At 42.6% G+C, this 15,551-nt stretch overlaps 1 protein-coding gene across 1 annotated transcript in view; it reads right to left on the reverse strand.

The window, feature by feature from the left end:
* The window catches only part of LOC131939031 (arginine--tRNA ligase, cytoplasmic), a 183,873-nt gene that overhangs the window by 4,210 nt on the left and 164,112 nt on the right, over positions 1–15,551 (reverse strand). Inside the window, exons 11-12 of the mRNA XM_059297282.1 lie at positions 5,496–5,601; positions 575–688 (exon numbers count right to left, since the gene is read on the reverse strand). Of these exons, the coding sequence (XP_059153265.1) occupies positions 575–688; positions 5,496–5,601 (220 nt within the window). The remainder of the gene's footprint in view (positions 1–574; positions 689–5,495; positions 5,602–15,551) is intronic.

Here is a 15,551-nt window from a genome sequence, read left to right on the forward strand (position 1 = left end):
CTCTTACAAGGTAACAACAATAGGTCATCAGCTTTTGTACATGCACTACCTGCATGTTAGCAACAGACCCCAGTTTTACTGGGATTAGAACCTGTAAGTTCTGAGTTATCAGTCTGGTGCACTATCACATTAGCTCTTTAGACCTAACGATCCATTGGGCAAGTGAAGTAGAGTTCACTTGTTTCTTGACCTCGACATATAAAGGGATAATGTGGTCAGCACTATGCCCAGCCGCCTTTACTTTCCCTAACGTGAGCTAGGTACCCATCAGAGCTGGGTGGACTCAGGGACGCTCAACTAACTTGAACCCAGATTTGAATTCGAAACTATCAGTTTAGCAGCCTAGGGCTCCACCGCTAGGCCACTAGTTCAACTAGTTAAAATAGTCTCTCAAATATAGTATTTGTTCTGAGTATAAAATCCACATAATTTGTCAGTTTTAATTATTAAGGTTTAAAAAAATTATAGGACCTTATTTTTGCTGAATTAAGCAAATAAACAAAAACAAAATAAACAAAGCAAATAAAAAAAAACAAATAAAAAAATATTGTGTTAAGATATGAAAAAGACCGACCTTATCAAAAGAGAAGATGTAGTCACTAGTCCTGTTATGGGAGAGGTCAGCGTACTTGATGCAGCCATAGGCCACAGATTCCTTGACCTTCTCTAACTCTTCAGGGCTCAGCTCCTGCAAGTGGACAAGACATGTGGTCAAATAGGTGACACACCATGTGGTCAAATAGGTGACACACCATGTGGTCAAATAGGTGACACACCATGTGGTCAAATAGGTGACACACCATGTGGTCAAATAGGTGACACACCATGTGGTCAAATAGGTGACACACCATGTGGTCAAATAGGTGACACACCATGTGGTCAAATAGGTGACACACCATGTGGTCAAATAGGTGACACACCACATGGTCAGATATGTTGGTCAGATAAATGATACCAAATGGTCAGATAGGTGATAACACATGGTCAAATAGGTGATACAACATGTTCAGATAGGTGATACAACATGGTCAAATAGGTTATACCACATGGTCAGATAGGTGATGCAACATGGTCAAATAGGTGATACCACATGTAGTTAGATAGATACAACATGGTCAGATAGGCGATACCACATGGTCAGATAGGTGATACAACATGGTCAGATAGGTGATACCACATGGTTAGATAGGTGATACCACATGGTCAGATAGGTGACACACCACATGGTGAAATAGGTGACACACTACACGGTAGATAGGTGATACACCCATGGTCATTTAGCTGATACCAAAATGGTCAGATAGGTTATACAACATGGTCAAATAGGTGACACACTACATGGTCAAATAGGTGACACACCACATGGTAAGATTGAGATACATATGGTGGGTTTGAGACACACCACATGGTAGGCTGGTTCACCATCTTCTATGTGGTGTATGTCTTCCAAGACAGCTTCATTAGTAACGACAAGACCGAAGACAGCACCAAAATCAACAAGATCCAGTAGAGCTCCAATATTAACTGCAATACCTAAGAAAACTCAAGATACCAACAGCAATGTCTACAGTGTTTCTTTCAGACTTTTTTTCTCCGGGTGGGGGATGGGGGATAGGCGAAGAGATGCCTAGAAGAAACTCTGAATATCTATACTAACGACAAGACCTAAGACGGCTCCATTACCAAAAAGACCTAAGACAGCTCCAAGACAAGACCTAAGACAGCTCCAAGACAAGACCTAAGACAGCTCCAATACCAACAAGACCTAAGACAGCTCCAAGACAAGACCTAAGACAGCTCCAAGACAAGACCTAAGACAGCTCCAAGACAAGACCTAAGACAGCTCCAATACCAACAAGACCTAAGACAGCTCCAATACCAACAAGACCTAAGACAGCTTTAATACCAACAAGACCTAAGACAGCTCCAATACCAACAAGACCTAAGACAGCTCCAAGACAAGACCTAAGACAGCTCCACTACCAACAAGACCTAAGACAGCTCCAATACCAACAAGACCTAAGACAGCTCCAAGACAAGACCTAAGACAGCTCTAATACCAACAAGACCTAAGACAGCTCCATTACCAACAAGACCTAAGACAGCTCCAATACCAACAAGACCTAAGACAGCTCCAAGACAAAACCTAAGACAGCTCCAAGACAAGATTTAAGACAGCTCCTACACAAACGCACTTTTCCACCTAAGTTACCCTAGCCCAACAACTTCAATGAATTCGATTAAACGAGTAAGTTATTTTTCTGTCAGCGACTTGGGTTTCCTGGGGGTTGAAGGCTATACTAGTCAAGTGGATGATTCATACATTTTGATTATTTCCCCTGTTTTTCTGGGGGGGGGGGGGGGGTGAACTGATACAAGTAAATACTTGACTGTAGCTCCCATCAAAAGTATAAGTAAACGAGACGAAGGGGTGGGGATAGGGGGGGGGGGGACATGATCGTGAAAGTAAACAGATTACATTGATGACGGGGGGACGCGGCGAACTATACCGTCCATCACCCCGCCTCCCGCCAACAACAAAGTCGGCTGGCGTGGCTAGGTCCAGTCTTGTTGACTTGAAGGACATTGGTCTGGACTTGATTGGTCAAGCGTGTCTTTTGGGTACAGTAAACACAGACGGTAGGACGAAATGACCCCGTTAAATACAGGCGGGATGAAATGACCACAGTAAACACAGACGGTAGGACGAAATGACCCCGTAAATACAGGCGGGATGAAATGGCCACAGAAAATAGAGAAAGGACGAAATGACCATATTAAATACAAAAATGACGAAATGACCATAGTAGAAAGAAACAGTAGGATGAAATGACTAAAGTAAATACAGACAGTAGAACGAACTGACCACAGTCAATACAGACGGTAGGACGCAATGACCCCGTTAAATACAGACAGAACGAAATTACCACATACAGACATGACGAAATGACCAAAGTAAATACAGACGGTAGGACGCAATGACCCCGTTAAATACATGCATGATGAAATGGCCACAGTAAATACAGGAAGAGCGAAATGACCATAGTAGAAAGAAACAGTAGGATGAAATGACTACATTAAATACAGACAGTAGGACGAACTGATCACAGTAAATGCAGACATGACTAAAATGACCACAGCAAATATATACAGTAAGACCAACTGACCACAGTCAATATACACAGAACGAAATGACCACAGTAAATAGTAAATACAGACTGGACGAAATGACCACAGCAAATACAAACAGGACGAAATGACCACAGCAAACACATACAGTAAGACAAACTAACCACTGTCAATATACACAGGATGAAATAACCACAACAAATACAGACAGGACGAAATGACCACAACAAATACAGAGAGGACGAAATGACCACAGCAAATACATACAGTAAGACCAACTGACCATAGTCAATATACACAGAACGAAATAACCACAGTAAGTAGACATGACGAAATTACCATAGTAAATGACGACAGTAGGACGAACTGACTAACTTAAGTAGACTCAGTAAGACGAAATGACCACAGTAAATACAGACAGGACGAAATGACCACATTAAATACAGACAGGACGAAGAACTGACTAAAAAAACCTCTAGTTACCATTACGTAACTCACGAATTATTCATGCAAATATTTGTACTCAATCGGATTAATAGCCTAAGATACTAGAAGACCCGCCCTCCCATCCCCGTTAGATCTAGACCCAGTGTGACCCCCACGGGAACTCTGCCCAATAAAGTACCCATGTACTACAACAGCCCGACGCCCCAAACCCCGACACCACTCTGATTGCTAATGTGGGGAGTCATCTTGGGCGCGTTTTGATCGTGTCGAAAACAGCCTCGTTTTGCATACGCGGCGATCTGTGTTCGCGTATTTGATTGGCTGTGATCGGCCGGTTTAAATCCGAGAGGCAAATTACGTTTGGCTAAAAAAAGAGCGGCGTTACACAAACAGATGCAAATGTTGGGTACATTAACGATACGTATGTACGGCAACTATCAGCGGATAAGTAAAGCAGTCGGTTAAATGTCTGGATTTACACACTTTGCGTATGTATGAAAAGTTAGTCAGTTTTTACTAAACCCCAACAATGGTCACCTAAATGGTGTCAATAAGTTCAGAGTTTAGTTCAGAATTCCCCCCCCCCCACCCCCCATATGAACGTCCCTAGATGCAGCCATGCGGAAAAAAATGTAAAAATCTTAAATAATGCTACCTAAACATCACCACTTAACCGACATAAACATTGCCACTTGACTGAACTAAACATCACCACTTGACTGAACTAAACATCACCACTTGACTAAACTAAACACCACTTGACTGAACTAAACACCTCTTGACTGAACTAAACACCACTTGACTGAACTAAACATCACCACTTGACTTAACATCGCCACAAGACTGAATTAAACATCACCACTTGACTAAACTAAACACCACCACTTGACTTAAACATCACCACTTGAATGAACTAAACATCACCACTTGACTTAAACACCACCACTTGACTGAACTAAACACCACCACTTGACTGAACTAAACATCACCACTTGACTGAACTAAACATCACCACTTGGCTGTACTAAACATCACCACTTGACTGAACTAAACACCACCACTTGACTGAACTAAACACCACCACTTGACTGAACTAAACATCACCACTTGACTGAACTAAACATCACCACTTGACTGTACTAAACATCACCACTTGACTGAACTAAACATCACCACTTGACTGAACTAAACATCACAAGTTGACTGAACTAAACATCACCACTTGACTGTACTAAACATCACCACTTGACTGAACTAAACATCACTACTTGACTGTACTAAACATCACCACTTGACTGAACTAAACATCACCACTTGACTGAACTAAACATCACCACTTGACTGAACTAAACATTGCAACTTGACTGAACTAAATATTGCCACTTGACTGAACTAAACATTACCACTTGACTGAACTAAACACCACTTGACTGAATTAAACATCACCACTTGACTTAAACATCACCACTTGACTTAAACATCACCACTTGACTGAACTAAACATCACCACTTGACTGAACTAAACATCACCACTTGACTTAAACATCACCACTTGACTGAACTAAACATCGCCACTTGACTGAACTAAACATCGCCACTTGACTGAACTAAACATCACCACTTGACTGAACTAAACATCGCCACTTGACTTAAACATCACCACTTGACTGAACTAAACATCACCACTTGATTGAACTAAACATCACCACTTGACTGAACTAAACATCACCACCACTCGACTGAACTAAACATCACCATTTGACTGAACTGAACATTACCACTTGACTGAACTAAACACCACTTGACTGAACTAAACATCACCACTTGACTGAACTAAACATCACCACTTGACTTAAACATTCACCACTTGACTTAAACATCACCACTTGACTTAAACATTACCACTTGACTAAACTGACCTTGTCCCTGTTAGTCTCCCTTAGCCTGTTCTCCACTCGCTTGATGCCCTCGGTCAGCAGATCTCGTAGCCGGACTGTCTCGCCTGAGCGGGATTTGAACTTCTTCCTGGGGGTGGGAAAATGTTAGCTCATTACAAGTAGGTCAAATGATGTAGGGTTATGAAACAAAATACAAGTAGCTTGAGTGATGTAACAAAGTACAAGTAGGTTGAGTGATGTAACAAAGTACAAGTAGGTTGAGTGATATAGCAAAGTACAAGTAGGTTGAGTGATGTAACAAAACAAAGTACAAATAGGTTGAATGATGTAACAAAACACAGTACAAGTTGGTTGAGTGATGTAACTACAAGTAGGTTGAGTGATGTAACAAAACAAAGTACAAATAGGTTGAGTGATGTAACAAAGTACAATTAGGTTGAGTGATATAGCAAAGTACAAGTAGGTTGAGTGATGTAACAAAACAAAGTACAAATAGGTTGAATGATGTAACAAAACACAGTACAAGTTGGTTGAGTGATGTAACTACAAGTAAGTTGAGTGATGTAACAAAACAAAGTACAAATAGGTTGAGTGATGTAACAAAGTACAAGTAGGTTGAATGATGTAACAAAATACAAATAGGTTGAGTGACGTAACAAAACAAAGTACAAATAGGTTGAGTGATGTCACAAAGTATAAATAGGTTGAGTGATGTCACAAAGTATAAATAGGTTGAGTGATGTAACAAAAATGACGCAACTCCGTAAAGCCAGCCAAATAAATCATGACAAAAATCCGCTGTAGGATTACACAAGAGCGGATACGAGTTGAAATTTTTGTAGTGCATCTCAACCAGTTGTAAGCCTGGTAGATAAACCTGTCATCGTTGTTAGGGTCAAGTGCTGTAGGGGTCAAGGTGTTCTAGGGGTCAAGGTGTTGTAGGGGTCAAGGTGTTGTAGGGGTCAAGGTGTACTGGTGCAGTTTGGTAGCACGGGTTAGATGAATGGAGGCACATAGATGCACATCAATGACCGTTTGTTGGACAATGACCATTTGATGGACTAAGACCATTTTATGGACAATGATAGTATGTTGCACAATGACCAGCTAGTAGACAATGACTATTTCAGGGACTGCTACAACCCCTTGTTGCTATGGTTACACATCTTACATCACTGCAGCTACAACTATTCTGGCTATCAAACGTAATTTACAACTATACGTTATCGATGTTATACTTCACAGCAGCAACACAATACAGCAGTTTGAAATTACTATAGCTGCTATACAATACTGCTGTTATATAACACTAGTGCTTTATATTACTGGGGCGATTCAACACCGCAGCTATATGTTACGGCAGATACACAACATTACAGCTATATATTACCGCAGATATACAACACTGCAGCTATATATAATTGTAGATATGCAATACACCGCAGCTATACAAAACTACAGCTATATATTACTGCAGCTACACAGCACTACAGCTATATAACACTACAGCTCATTATTACTGCAGTATAAAAAAACGTAGCTATACAACACTATAGTTATATAACACTACAGCTCTATATTACTGCAGGATAAAATATACAACACTACAGCTATATAACACTACAGCTGTTGTATATTACTACAGCTATATAACACTACAGCTCTATAATACTGCAGTATAAAAAATCGCAGCTATAAAATTCTGGCCAACAAAGCGGTATCACTTTCAGACACCAGCCTGGCGTTCTCCCGACTAAACCATTAAGCGGCACGCGCCAGAGATGTTGACCTAGCTCAAGAGCGATCAGTTCTGTTGGTATCTCATTAGTTAATTGGCCTCGCGGTGTTTCAAGACCTTCGGGTTACACGGTGTAACATGTCATCTACGACATCGGGTATCTCAATGACATGTCATCTATGACATCGGGTATCTCTATGACATGTCATCTATGACATCGGGTTACCTCAATGACATGTCATCTTTGACATTGGGTTAAACGAGGCTAGTGATTTATCTGTGTAAAGAATGGCATTTTTTTTTAGATGTGAGCATGTCATTTGTTACTGACATGACATCAGCCACAGTTCACCCCCCCCCCCCCCCTCTCTACCCGCCGGTCTCATACAAACATTACGTGAGTAACAACTCCATACAAGGTTAAAACAAAAGCAATCGTGAGCTGAACAAAGACAGTGTTGGCCTGTATATTGTTATAGAAAAAAAAACTTCTATAGTATTATCTTCATATTTTATACACACACACACCAATTAAATTATCAGCAGGGTTTCTTTCAGATGGTGTTTTTAGGGGGGGGGGGGGGGAAATCCAGAACAAGGTGCAGTTACGACATTTATTTGAGTTTATATTTTCTGCCCCCCTCCCCCCCCCCCCTCCAAGATATGCCTGAAAGTAACTATGATTAGGAGTAGTTGACATAATTAAATATTTAAAATTTTTAAATGCTACAACTTTTTTTTATCAAGATATGAGCTACACTTATTTATTTTATAAATTAGATTAATTTATAATTAAATAAGCTAATTAATAAGATATATTTTAGCAATAGATTGATATTAAAAATGTATTTCTATTACTCGAATTTTTTAAAAATAAATTGTTCAGCCAATCGGAGATGAGATAACTTGCGTCACCTAAAAAAAAAAAAAACAACACTTGTAAGATTACATTTGGTTGGCTGACCTCTCACAAACTTCCGCAACATGGTGTATTCTATTTATCTCTCCATGAATGACAGATAAAAAAAACAGGAGGGCGACAGAAAACAAAAATAAAATGAGGATGTCGCAATCCGAGACACTTTTGTGTCTCCCTATATCTTTCTCCCCCTCTCTCTTAAAATAAAAATCAATCTCCAGGCATGTAGCACAGCGGAGTTGAGCGGATTAACCAGCTTCAAATAGGATTCACTTGATCAAAATAAAACTGCTGTCAACTCCACCACACTGGACGGCCGCGAGTTAATCGGATATTCCCCTTTCCCCTCCCACAAACACATCGGGAAAATCACGGGGGAAATGTTACGAGGGCTGTGGAGTAGGGATCATATTAACGGACGTTTGTGGCGGTTGAGAAGAAAAGGTAAGATAGGTTTATAGCAGGGAAACGTCGCTTCTTCTGTATGGATTCAATTTTTAGGGGTACATTTTGGTATGGATTTTGCAAATACTGATTAAAAGATAGTTGCAGCCCTTTGCTCCCCAGGGGCCACAAAGGAATGATGATATGTTGTGTTTCTTTTATACTCTAACAAATACTAATTAAAAGACGGTGCTTGTTGTTTTTGTTTTGTACACTAACAAGAAAAGTTACTCTATGTATAATATGCACTGTGGTTCGCCGTGTGTATAAAATATTATCAGTAGTAAACAGTGACGAATCAGCAGTTGATACAGATATACTTTACATACATATAATCATACATACATGCATCACCCACCCCTGAAAAACCACCCCGACATCCCCACCAGACCACCCCTGCCATCCCCACATAACCCACCATTGCAATGACCACACAACCCATCCCTGACATCCAAAGCTCCCCCTTTAACATCCCCAACAAACAACCCACCCCTGACATATCCACCCCCACCCACCCCTGACATATACACCCACACCCACCCATGATGTCCCCACACCTCCCCCATTTTCATCCCCACTCAACCCACCCCTGACATCCCCACCCCTTAAAACCCCAATATCACAGCGGCTGGTTTATGTGTTTGATGAACGACCCAGTAACGGATGTGGTGACAGGGTCAGTGGTCCCCCACTTGTTAACGCCCAGACCCCTGTCCTATCATCACCTATCACAACCGACTTTATGCTAACATTTTGCTGACGTTACAAACTATTCTTTTAACGTGTAACATTTTGCTGACGTAATTCTTTAAACGTGATACAACGTGTTGAGACCGTGATGACAGGGTCAGTGGTCCCCCACTTGTTAACACCCAGACCCCTGTCCCATCATCACCTATCACAACCGACGTGTTGCTAACATTTTGCTGACGTTACAAACTATTCTTTTAACGGGATACAACGTGTTGAGACCCTGATGACAGGGTCAGTGGTCCCCCACTTGTTAACACCCAGACCCCTGTCCTATCATCATCTATCACAACCGTTGTTGAGACCCTGATGACGGAATCAGTGGTCCCCACTTCTCAACGCCCAGACCCTTGTCACAACCGACGTGATGCTAACATTTTGCTGACGTTACAAACGCTTCTGTTAAACGTGATACAACGTGCTGAGACCGTGATGACGGGAACATAATCCCACGGGTAGTGGACGACCGGGGACTGAAGTTAATGTCTTTCCACGGGCTACACGCTAGCTAGGGATGGTAGGGTGGAGATCATTTTGTGTGACACAGTAGCTCACCACATGTAAAATAAACAATGTAGCCACGTGCAAAATAGGCAAGTTAGACATCATCATCATCTTTTCACGTTTGTGCACAAGACTCATGGAGCAGATGCAGTAGAGTTCATCTGCTTTAAGTGACCTCGGCATATGAAGAGATAGTGTGGTCAGCACTTTGCCCAGCCGCCTGTATTTTCCCTAACTTGAGTTAGGTACCCATCCGAGCTGGATGGACTCAGGGACGTTCTCATGACTTGAAACCGGATTCGAACACTATACTTTTGGGTTAGCAGTCTGGCGCTCTACCGCTAGGTCACACCGTCCCCTGGTGGACATCATAGCCCCGTAAAAAAACTGGTACCCACTCAGTTTACAATATATACTGGACAAAACGTAAAATCGACATTATAGCAAAAAATAAACACATGCACTTAAGCCATGTTAAACGTGGTAGGTAAACGTAAATAAGACACTGTAGCATTGTTACAATGGATACAGTAGAAACTATAAACGTATATCGTGTTTACCTTATAGACTTTATAGGAAAAGTTGTGTCTTTGGCTGTTTTCAACCGACACATAAAGAAAGAATACTGGCTAAACGAATACAACGAGCAAGCGAAAATGATAACCCAGTGAAATTCAAGTCAAAGTGACATACATGTCGCAATACAATGACACAAATTTAACAAAACAATAACATATATCAGACTAACAGACACGCCCCATCCGACTGACAGACATCACGTGACTCGACCTACCGGATACCAACCACCAACAGCCGTGCGCCACCTGACGGCGACGTTTGAAGTCCCGGTAAGCCGGGAGACTGTCAGCTCAGGAACTGACTAAAGTAGCGTCCAATATTCTGGAACTTTCTTTGATGACAACACGATAGGAAAAAAAAATTGCTTGACAGAAGCTCACCGACTGAGAAGAAATATCAACAATGATATCCTTCGGTACTACGGATGTCGGTTTTTTTTCTTTTTCTTTTTTAAATTTATCGAGAATTTCCATTTTTAGATATGACAGAACAAATGAATCTGCGTTCATTCGAACTAGGTCTGGGTGCGTCTGTACCAATGGACAAAGTGACCACTGACCAGAGGTTATTTCCGGGAAAACTGTGGCCCCCTCGGTCACATAAAGTAGACAGATTTGTGGCCGCAGTCAAGTATTTTCTGACATCCAGACTGATGGCCAAAGTCAACTTTTCCTATAGACTAACCACGTGCTTGATGTCGCAGTCAACTTTTCTTTGACTGACCCCCGTTATTGACGGTCGAAGTCCACTTTTCCTAGAATGCTCATGTGATTCATGAGTAGCCAACTTTTTCTTTGACTGACCCCCGTTATTGACGGTCGAAGTCCACTTTTCCTAGAATGCTCATGTGATTCATGAGTAGCCAACTTTTTCTTTGACTAACCCCCGTTACTGACGGTCGAAGTCCACTTTTCCTAGAATGCTCATGTGATTCATGAGTAGCCAACATTTTCTTTGACTGACCCCCGTTATTGACGGTCGAAGTCCACTTTTCCTAGAATGCTCATGTGATTCATGAGTAGCCAACTTTTTCTTTGACTGACCCCCGTTATTGACGGTCGAAGTCCACTTTTCCTAGAATGCTCATGTGATTCATGAGTAGCCAACTTTTTCTTTGACTGACCCCCGTTATTGACGGTCGAAGTCCACTTTTCCTAGAATGCTCATGTGATTCATGAGTAGCCAACTTTTTCTTTGACTGACCCCCGTTATTGACGGTCGAAGTCCACTTTTCCTAGAATGCTCATGTGATTCATGAGTAGCCAACTTTTTCTTTGACTGACCCCCGTTATTGACGGTCGAAGTCCACTTTTCCTAGAATGCTCATGTGATTCATGACCACAGTCAACTTTTTCTTTGACTGACCCCCGTTATTGACGGTCGAAGTCCACTTTTCCTAGAATGCTCATGTGATTCACGACCACAGTCAACTTTTTCTTTAACTGACCACAAGGCCAATGACTACATTCCCAGACCGATGATAACCACACGACAGTGCTTGCATATTGTTATGCCCAGAGTTTCTTCCAGGCATCTCTTTTGAGGGGCGGAATTTATATAGAAAACATATACTTTTACCAGTGTCCGCCTCCCCCCCCCCCCCATTATCAAATGCCCCCCCCCCCCCCCCCCCCCATGATGCCATGGTTCCCAATTCAACTAACTTCTGCTATAACCGGGAAAAGACAGAACCGCATCTACAAGGGAGGCAATGCTTTACACTGAGAACAGTATATACAAGGGAGACAATGCTTTACACTGATAACAGTATATACAAGGGAGACAATGCTTTACACTGAGAACAGTATATACAAGGGAGACAATGCTTTACACTGAGAACAGTATATACGAGGGAGACAATTATTTACACTGAGAACAGTATATACAAGGAAGGCAATGCTTTACACTGAGAACCGCATATATAAGGGAGAAAACGCTTAATACAAAGAAGAAACTGACACGTGGTTACATAACAAGAAGGTTGGGGGGGGGGTGGGGGGTAAAAACACATTCTCTAATCTAAACACATGCAACCGCACCGGAGTCTGTTGAATCAAACAGGAAGTCGTGTCACTGGTGCGCAGATCATGATGTGCTAGGCAGTCATGTAGTGCTGTTTACAAGTTCTAGGCAGTCATTTAGTGCTGGATGTAAGTTTTGGGGTCCAAGTTACAAGTCGAAATAATCTCACCCCCCCCCCCTACCAAACACGTTTGTGTTACCTCGAATATTCCTAGTCACTGATTTCATTTATACAGCTGGTCCGACCAAAACTATCCCCACCCCCCCCCCCCCCCCCACACACACCCCGACGTGGTAGTTTAATAAAGACTATGCAAGCTTAAACTAGTGAAGTAACCGTTAAATAAAGTTGTCAGACCTGCAGTAGTTAATGACACCGAACTGACACACTGCTCGATTTGACTGGTCCCTTATAAAGTTAGCTAGTAGTACCCCCTGCCCTCCAGTATAACCAGTAACAGCCTCTCCGCCTCTATCACCCCCTCCCATAAAGCCAGTAACACCTCCCCTCCCCATCCTTTCCAATAAATCCATTAACACCCCCTGCCATTCACTAACACCCCTCCCTCCCCCACCAATACCCCCAACCATCCCCCAGTAACACCCCCTCCCTCTCTAAAAGCACAAGCAACAACACCCCCCCCCCCCCCCCGTAACACCAACAACACCCCCTGAGTAACGCCAGCCCAGAAATATAATGACCACGTCCGAATCTTTATTCCAACCCATCTCTACAGTCACGTTACTATTTATGTCACAACTAAAAGAAAGCCACCGCCCACCAGATGGATCACCCCGGAAACCATTTAACGGGAAAACCCAATATTTCAACTCTATTTTCAAGTCTTTACTTTAAAATAAATGGCTGTAGTCTTGTTTCTTAAACTTCCGTAAGTCTGGGGCTGATTTTTGATAGGTCTGGTGACAGGTAGTGTTTTAAAATTACCACACTATATGGGCTGGCTACGGTGTTTTAATAATCTGTTATTTAAAATTAGGTAGTGTGGCTTGAATGAGAGTGCTAGACTACTAACCCGAAAGTCTTGAGTTCGAATCCGGGTATAAGTTAGGGGAACGTCCCTGAGTCCACCCAGCTGTGATGGGTACCTAACTCACGTTAGGGACAATAAAGGCGGCTGGACATAGAGCTGGCCACACTACTTCTTCATATGAACTCTACTTCATCTGCCTAATGGATCCCTATGTCTAAAGAGGAATTTTTCCGTTTATTTAAAGTCAGATTTAATAGGAAGTTGGTCATTACACATCTGTGAATAAATATACTAACAACAAATATACATACATATGCATGCTTATATTATGCTGTGAATACTATATACATCTTCTAATCTTCAAATCAATGAGGGAAAAAAGTCATTAATTACACTATATAAATGTGTGTGTATGTGTGTGTGTGTGTGCGTGCGTTCGAGTAAATATAATTCTACTACAAATGATCCCAGGACAAATGATCTAAGACAAAAATCCCCGACAAAATATCTCAAGACCATTTATCTTAAAGAAAACAACCCGACAAAATATCTCAAGACAATTTATCTTAAAGAAAACAACCCGCCAAAATATCTCAAGACAATTTATCTTAAAGAAAACAACCCGACAAAATATCTCAAGACAATTTATCTTAAAGAAAACAACCCGACAAAATATCTCAAGACAATTTATCTTAAAGAAAACAACCCGACAAAATATCTCAAGACAATTTATCTTAAAGAAAACAACCCGACAAAATATCTCAAGACAATTTATCTTAAAGAAAACAACCCGACAAAATATCTTAAGACAACTGATCTCACAGACAAAGTATGGCCATACATCTCAGACAAACTATCATTGAACGAGTTGAAGACACGAGTTAATGAGACGTCGTCCTAATGACGTGTACCGCCCGGGCTGGGTAGGACACGCTAGCGCTATGACAGGACCACGCTAGCGCTATGACAGGACCACGCTAGCGCTATGACAGGACCACGCTAGCGCTATGACAGGACCACGCTAGCGCTATGACAGGACCACGCTAGCGCTATGACAGGACCACGTTAGCGCTATGACAGGACCATGAGAGGACCACGCTAGCGCTCTGACAGGACCACGCTAGCGCTATGACAGGACCACGTTAGCGCTATGACAGGACCACGCTAGCGCTATGATAAGACCACGCTAACGCTATGACAGGACCACGCTAGCGCTATGACAGGACCACGCTAGCGCTATGATAAGACCATGCTAACGCTATGACAGGACCACGCTAGCGCTATGACAGGACCATGACAGGACCACGCTAGCGCTATGATAAGACCACGCTAACGCTATGACAGGACCATGAGAGGACCACGCTAGAGATATGACAGGACCACGCTAGCGCTATGACAGGACCATGAGAGGACCACGCTAGCGCTATGACAGGACCATGAGAGGACCACGCTAGAGATATGACAGGATCACGCTAGCGCTATGACAGGACCATGAGAGGACCACGCTAGCGCTATGACAGGACCACGCTAGCGCTATGACAGGACCATGAGAGGACCACGCTAGAGATATGACAGGACCATGAGAGGACCACGCTAGCGCTATGACAGGACCACGCTAGCGCTATGACAGGACCACGCTAACCCTATGACAGGACCATGAGACGACTATCAGCGAGAGGGTGAGACAAGGTGGCCGGAGACATACATAATTTATTGCGCCATCTCCATAAAGCGGCGGGTACGGATGACCCCTATTAGAGGTCATCAGGCGGAGTGGAGAAACATTAGCGGTGCTCAAAGTGCTGGACATAGAGGTCTCACAGTGCTGGACATAGAGGTCTAACAGTGCTGGACATAGAGGTCTCACAGTGCTGGACATAGAGGTCTCACAGTGCTGGACATAGAGGTCTCACAGTGCTGGACATAGAGGTCTCACAGTGCTGGACATAGAGGTCTCACAGTGCTGGACATAGAGGTCTCACAGTGCTGGACATAGAGGTCTCACAGTGCTGGACATAGAGGTCTCACAGTGCTGGACATAGAGGTCTCACAGTGCTGGACATAGAGGTCTCAAAGTGCTGGACATAGAGGTCTCACAGTGCTGGACATAGAGGTCTCACAGTGCTGGA

The sequence above is a fragment of the Physella acuta genome, unplaced genomic scaffold (genome assembly GCF_028476545.2).
Source record: "Physella acuta isolate Inbredline_101_S28 unplaced genomic scaffold, ASM2847654v3 ptg000264l, whole genome shotgun sequence".
Lineage (NCBI taxonomy): Eukaryota > Metazoa > Mollusca > Gastropoda > Physidae > Physella > Physella acuta.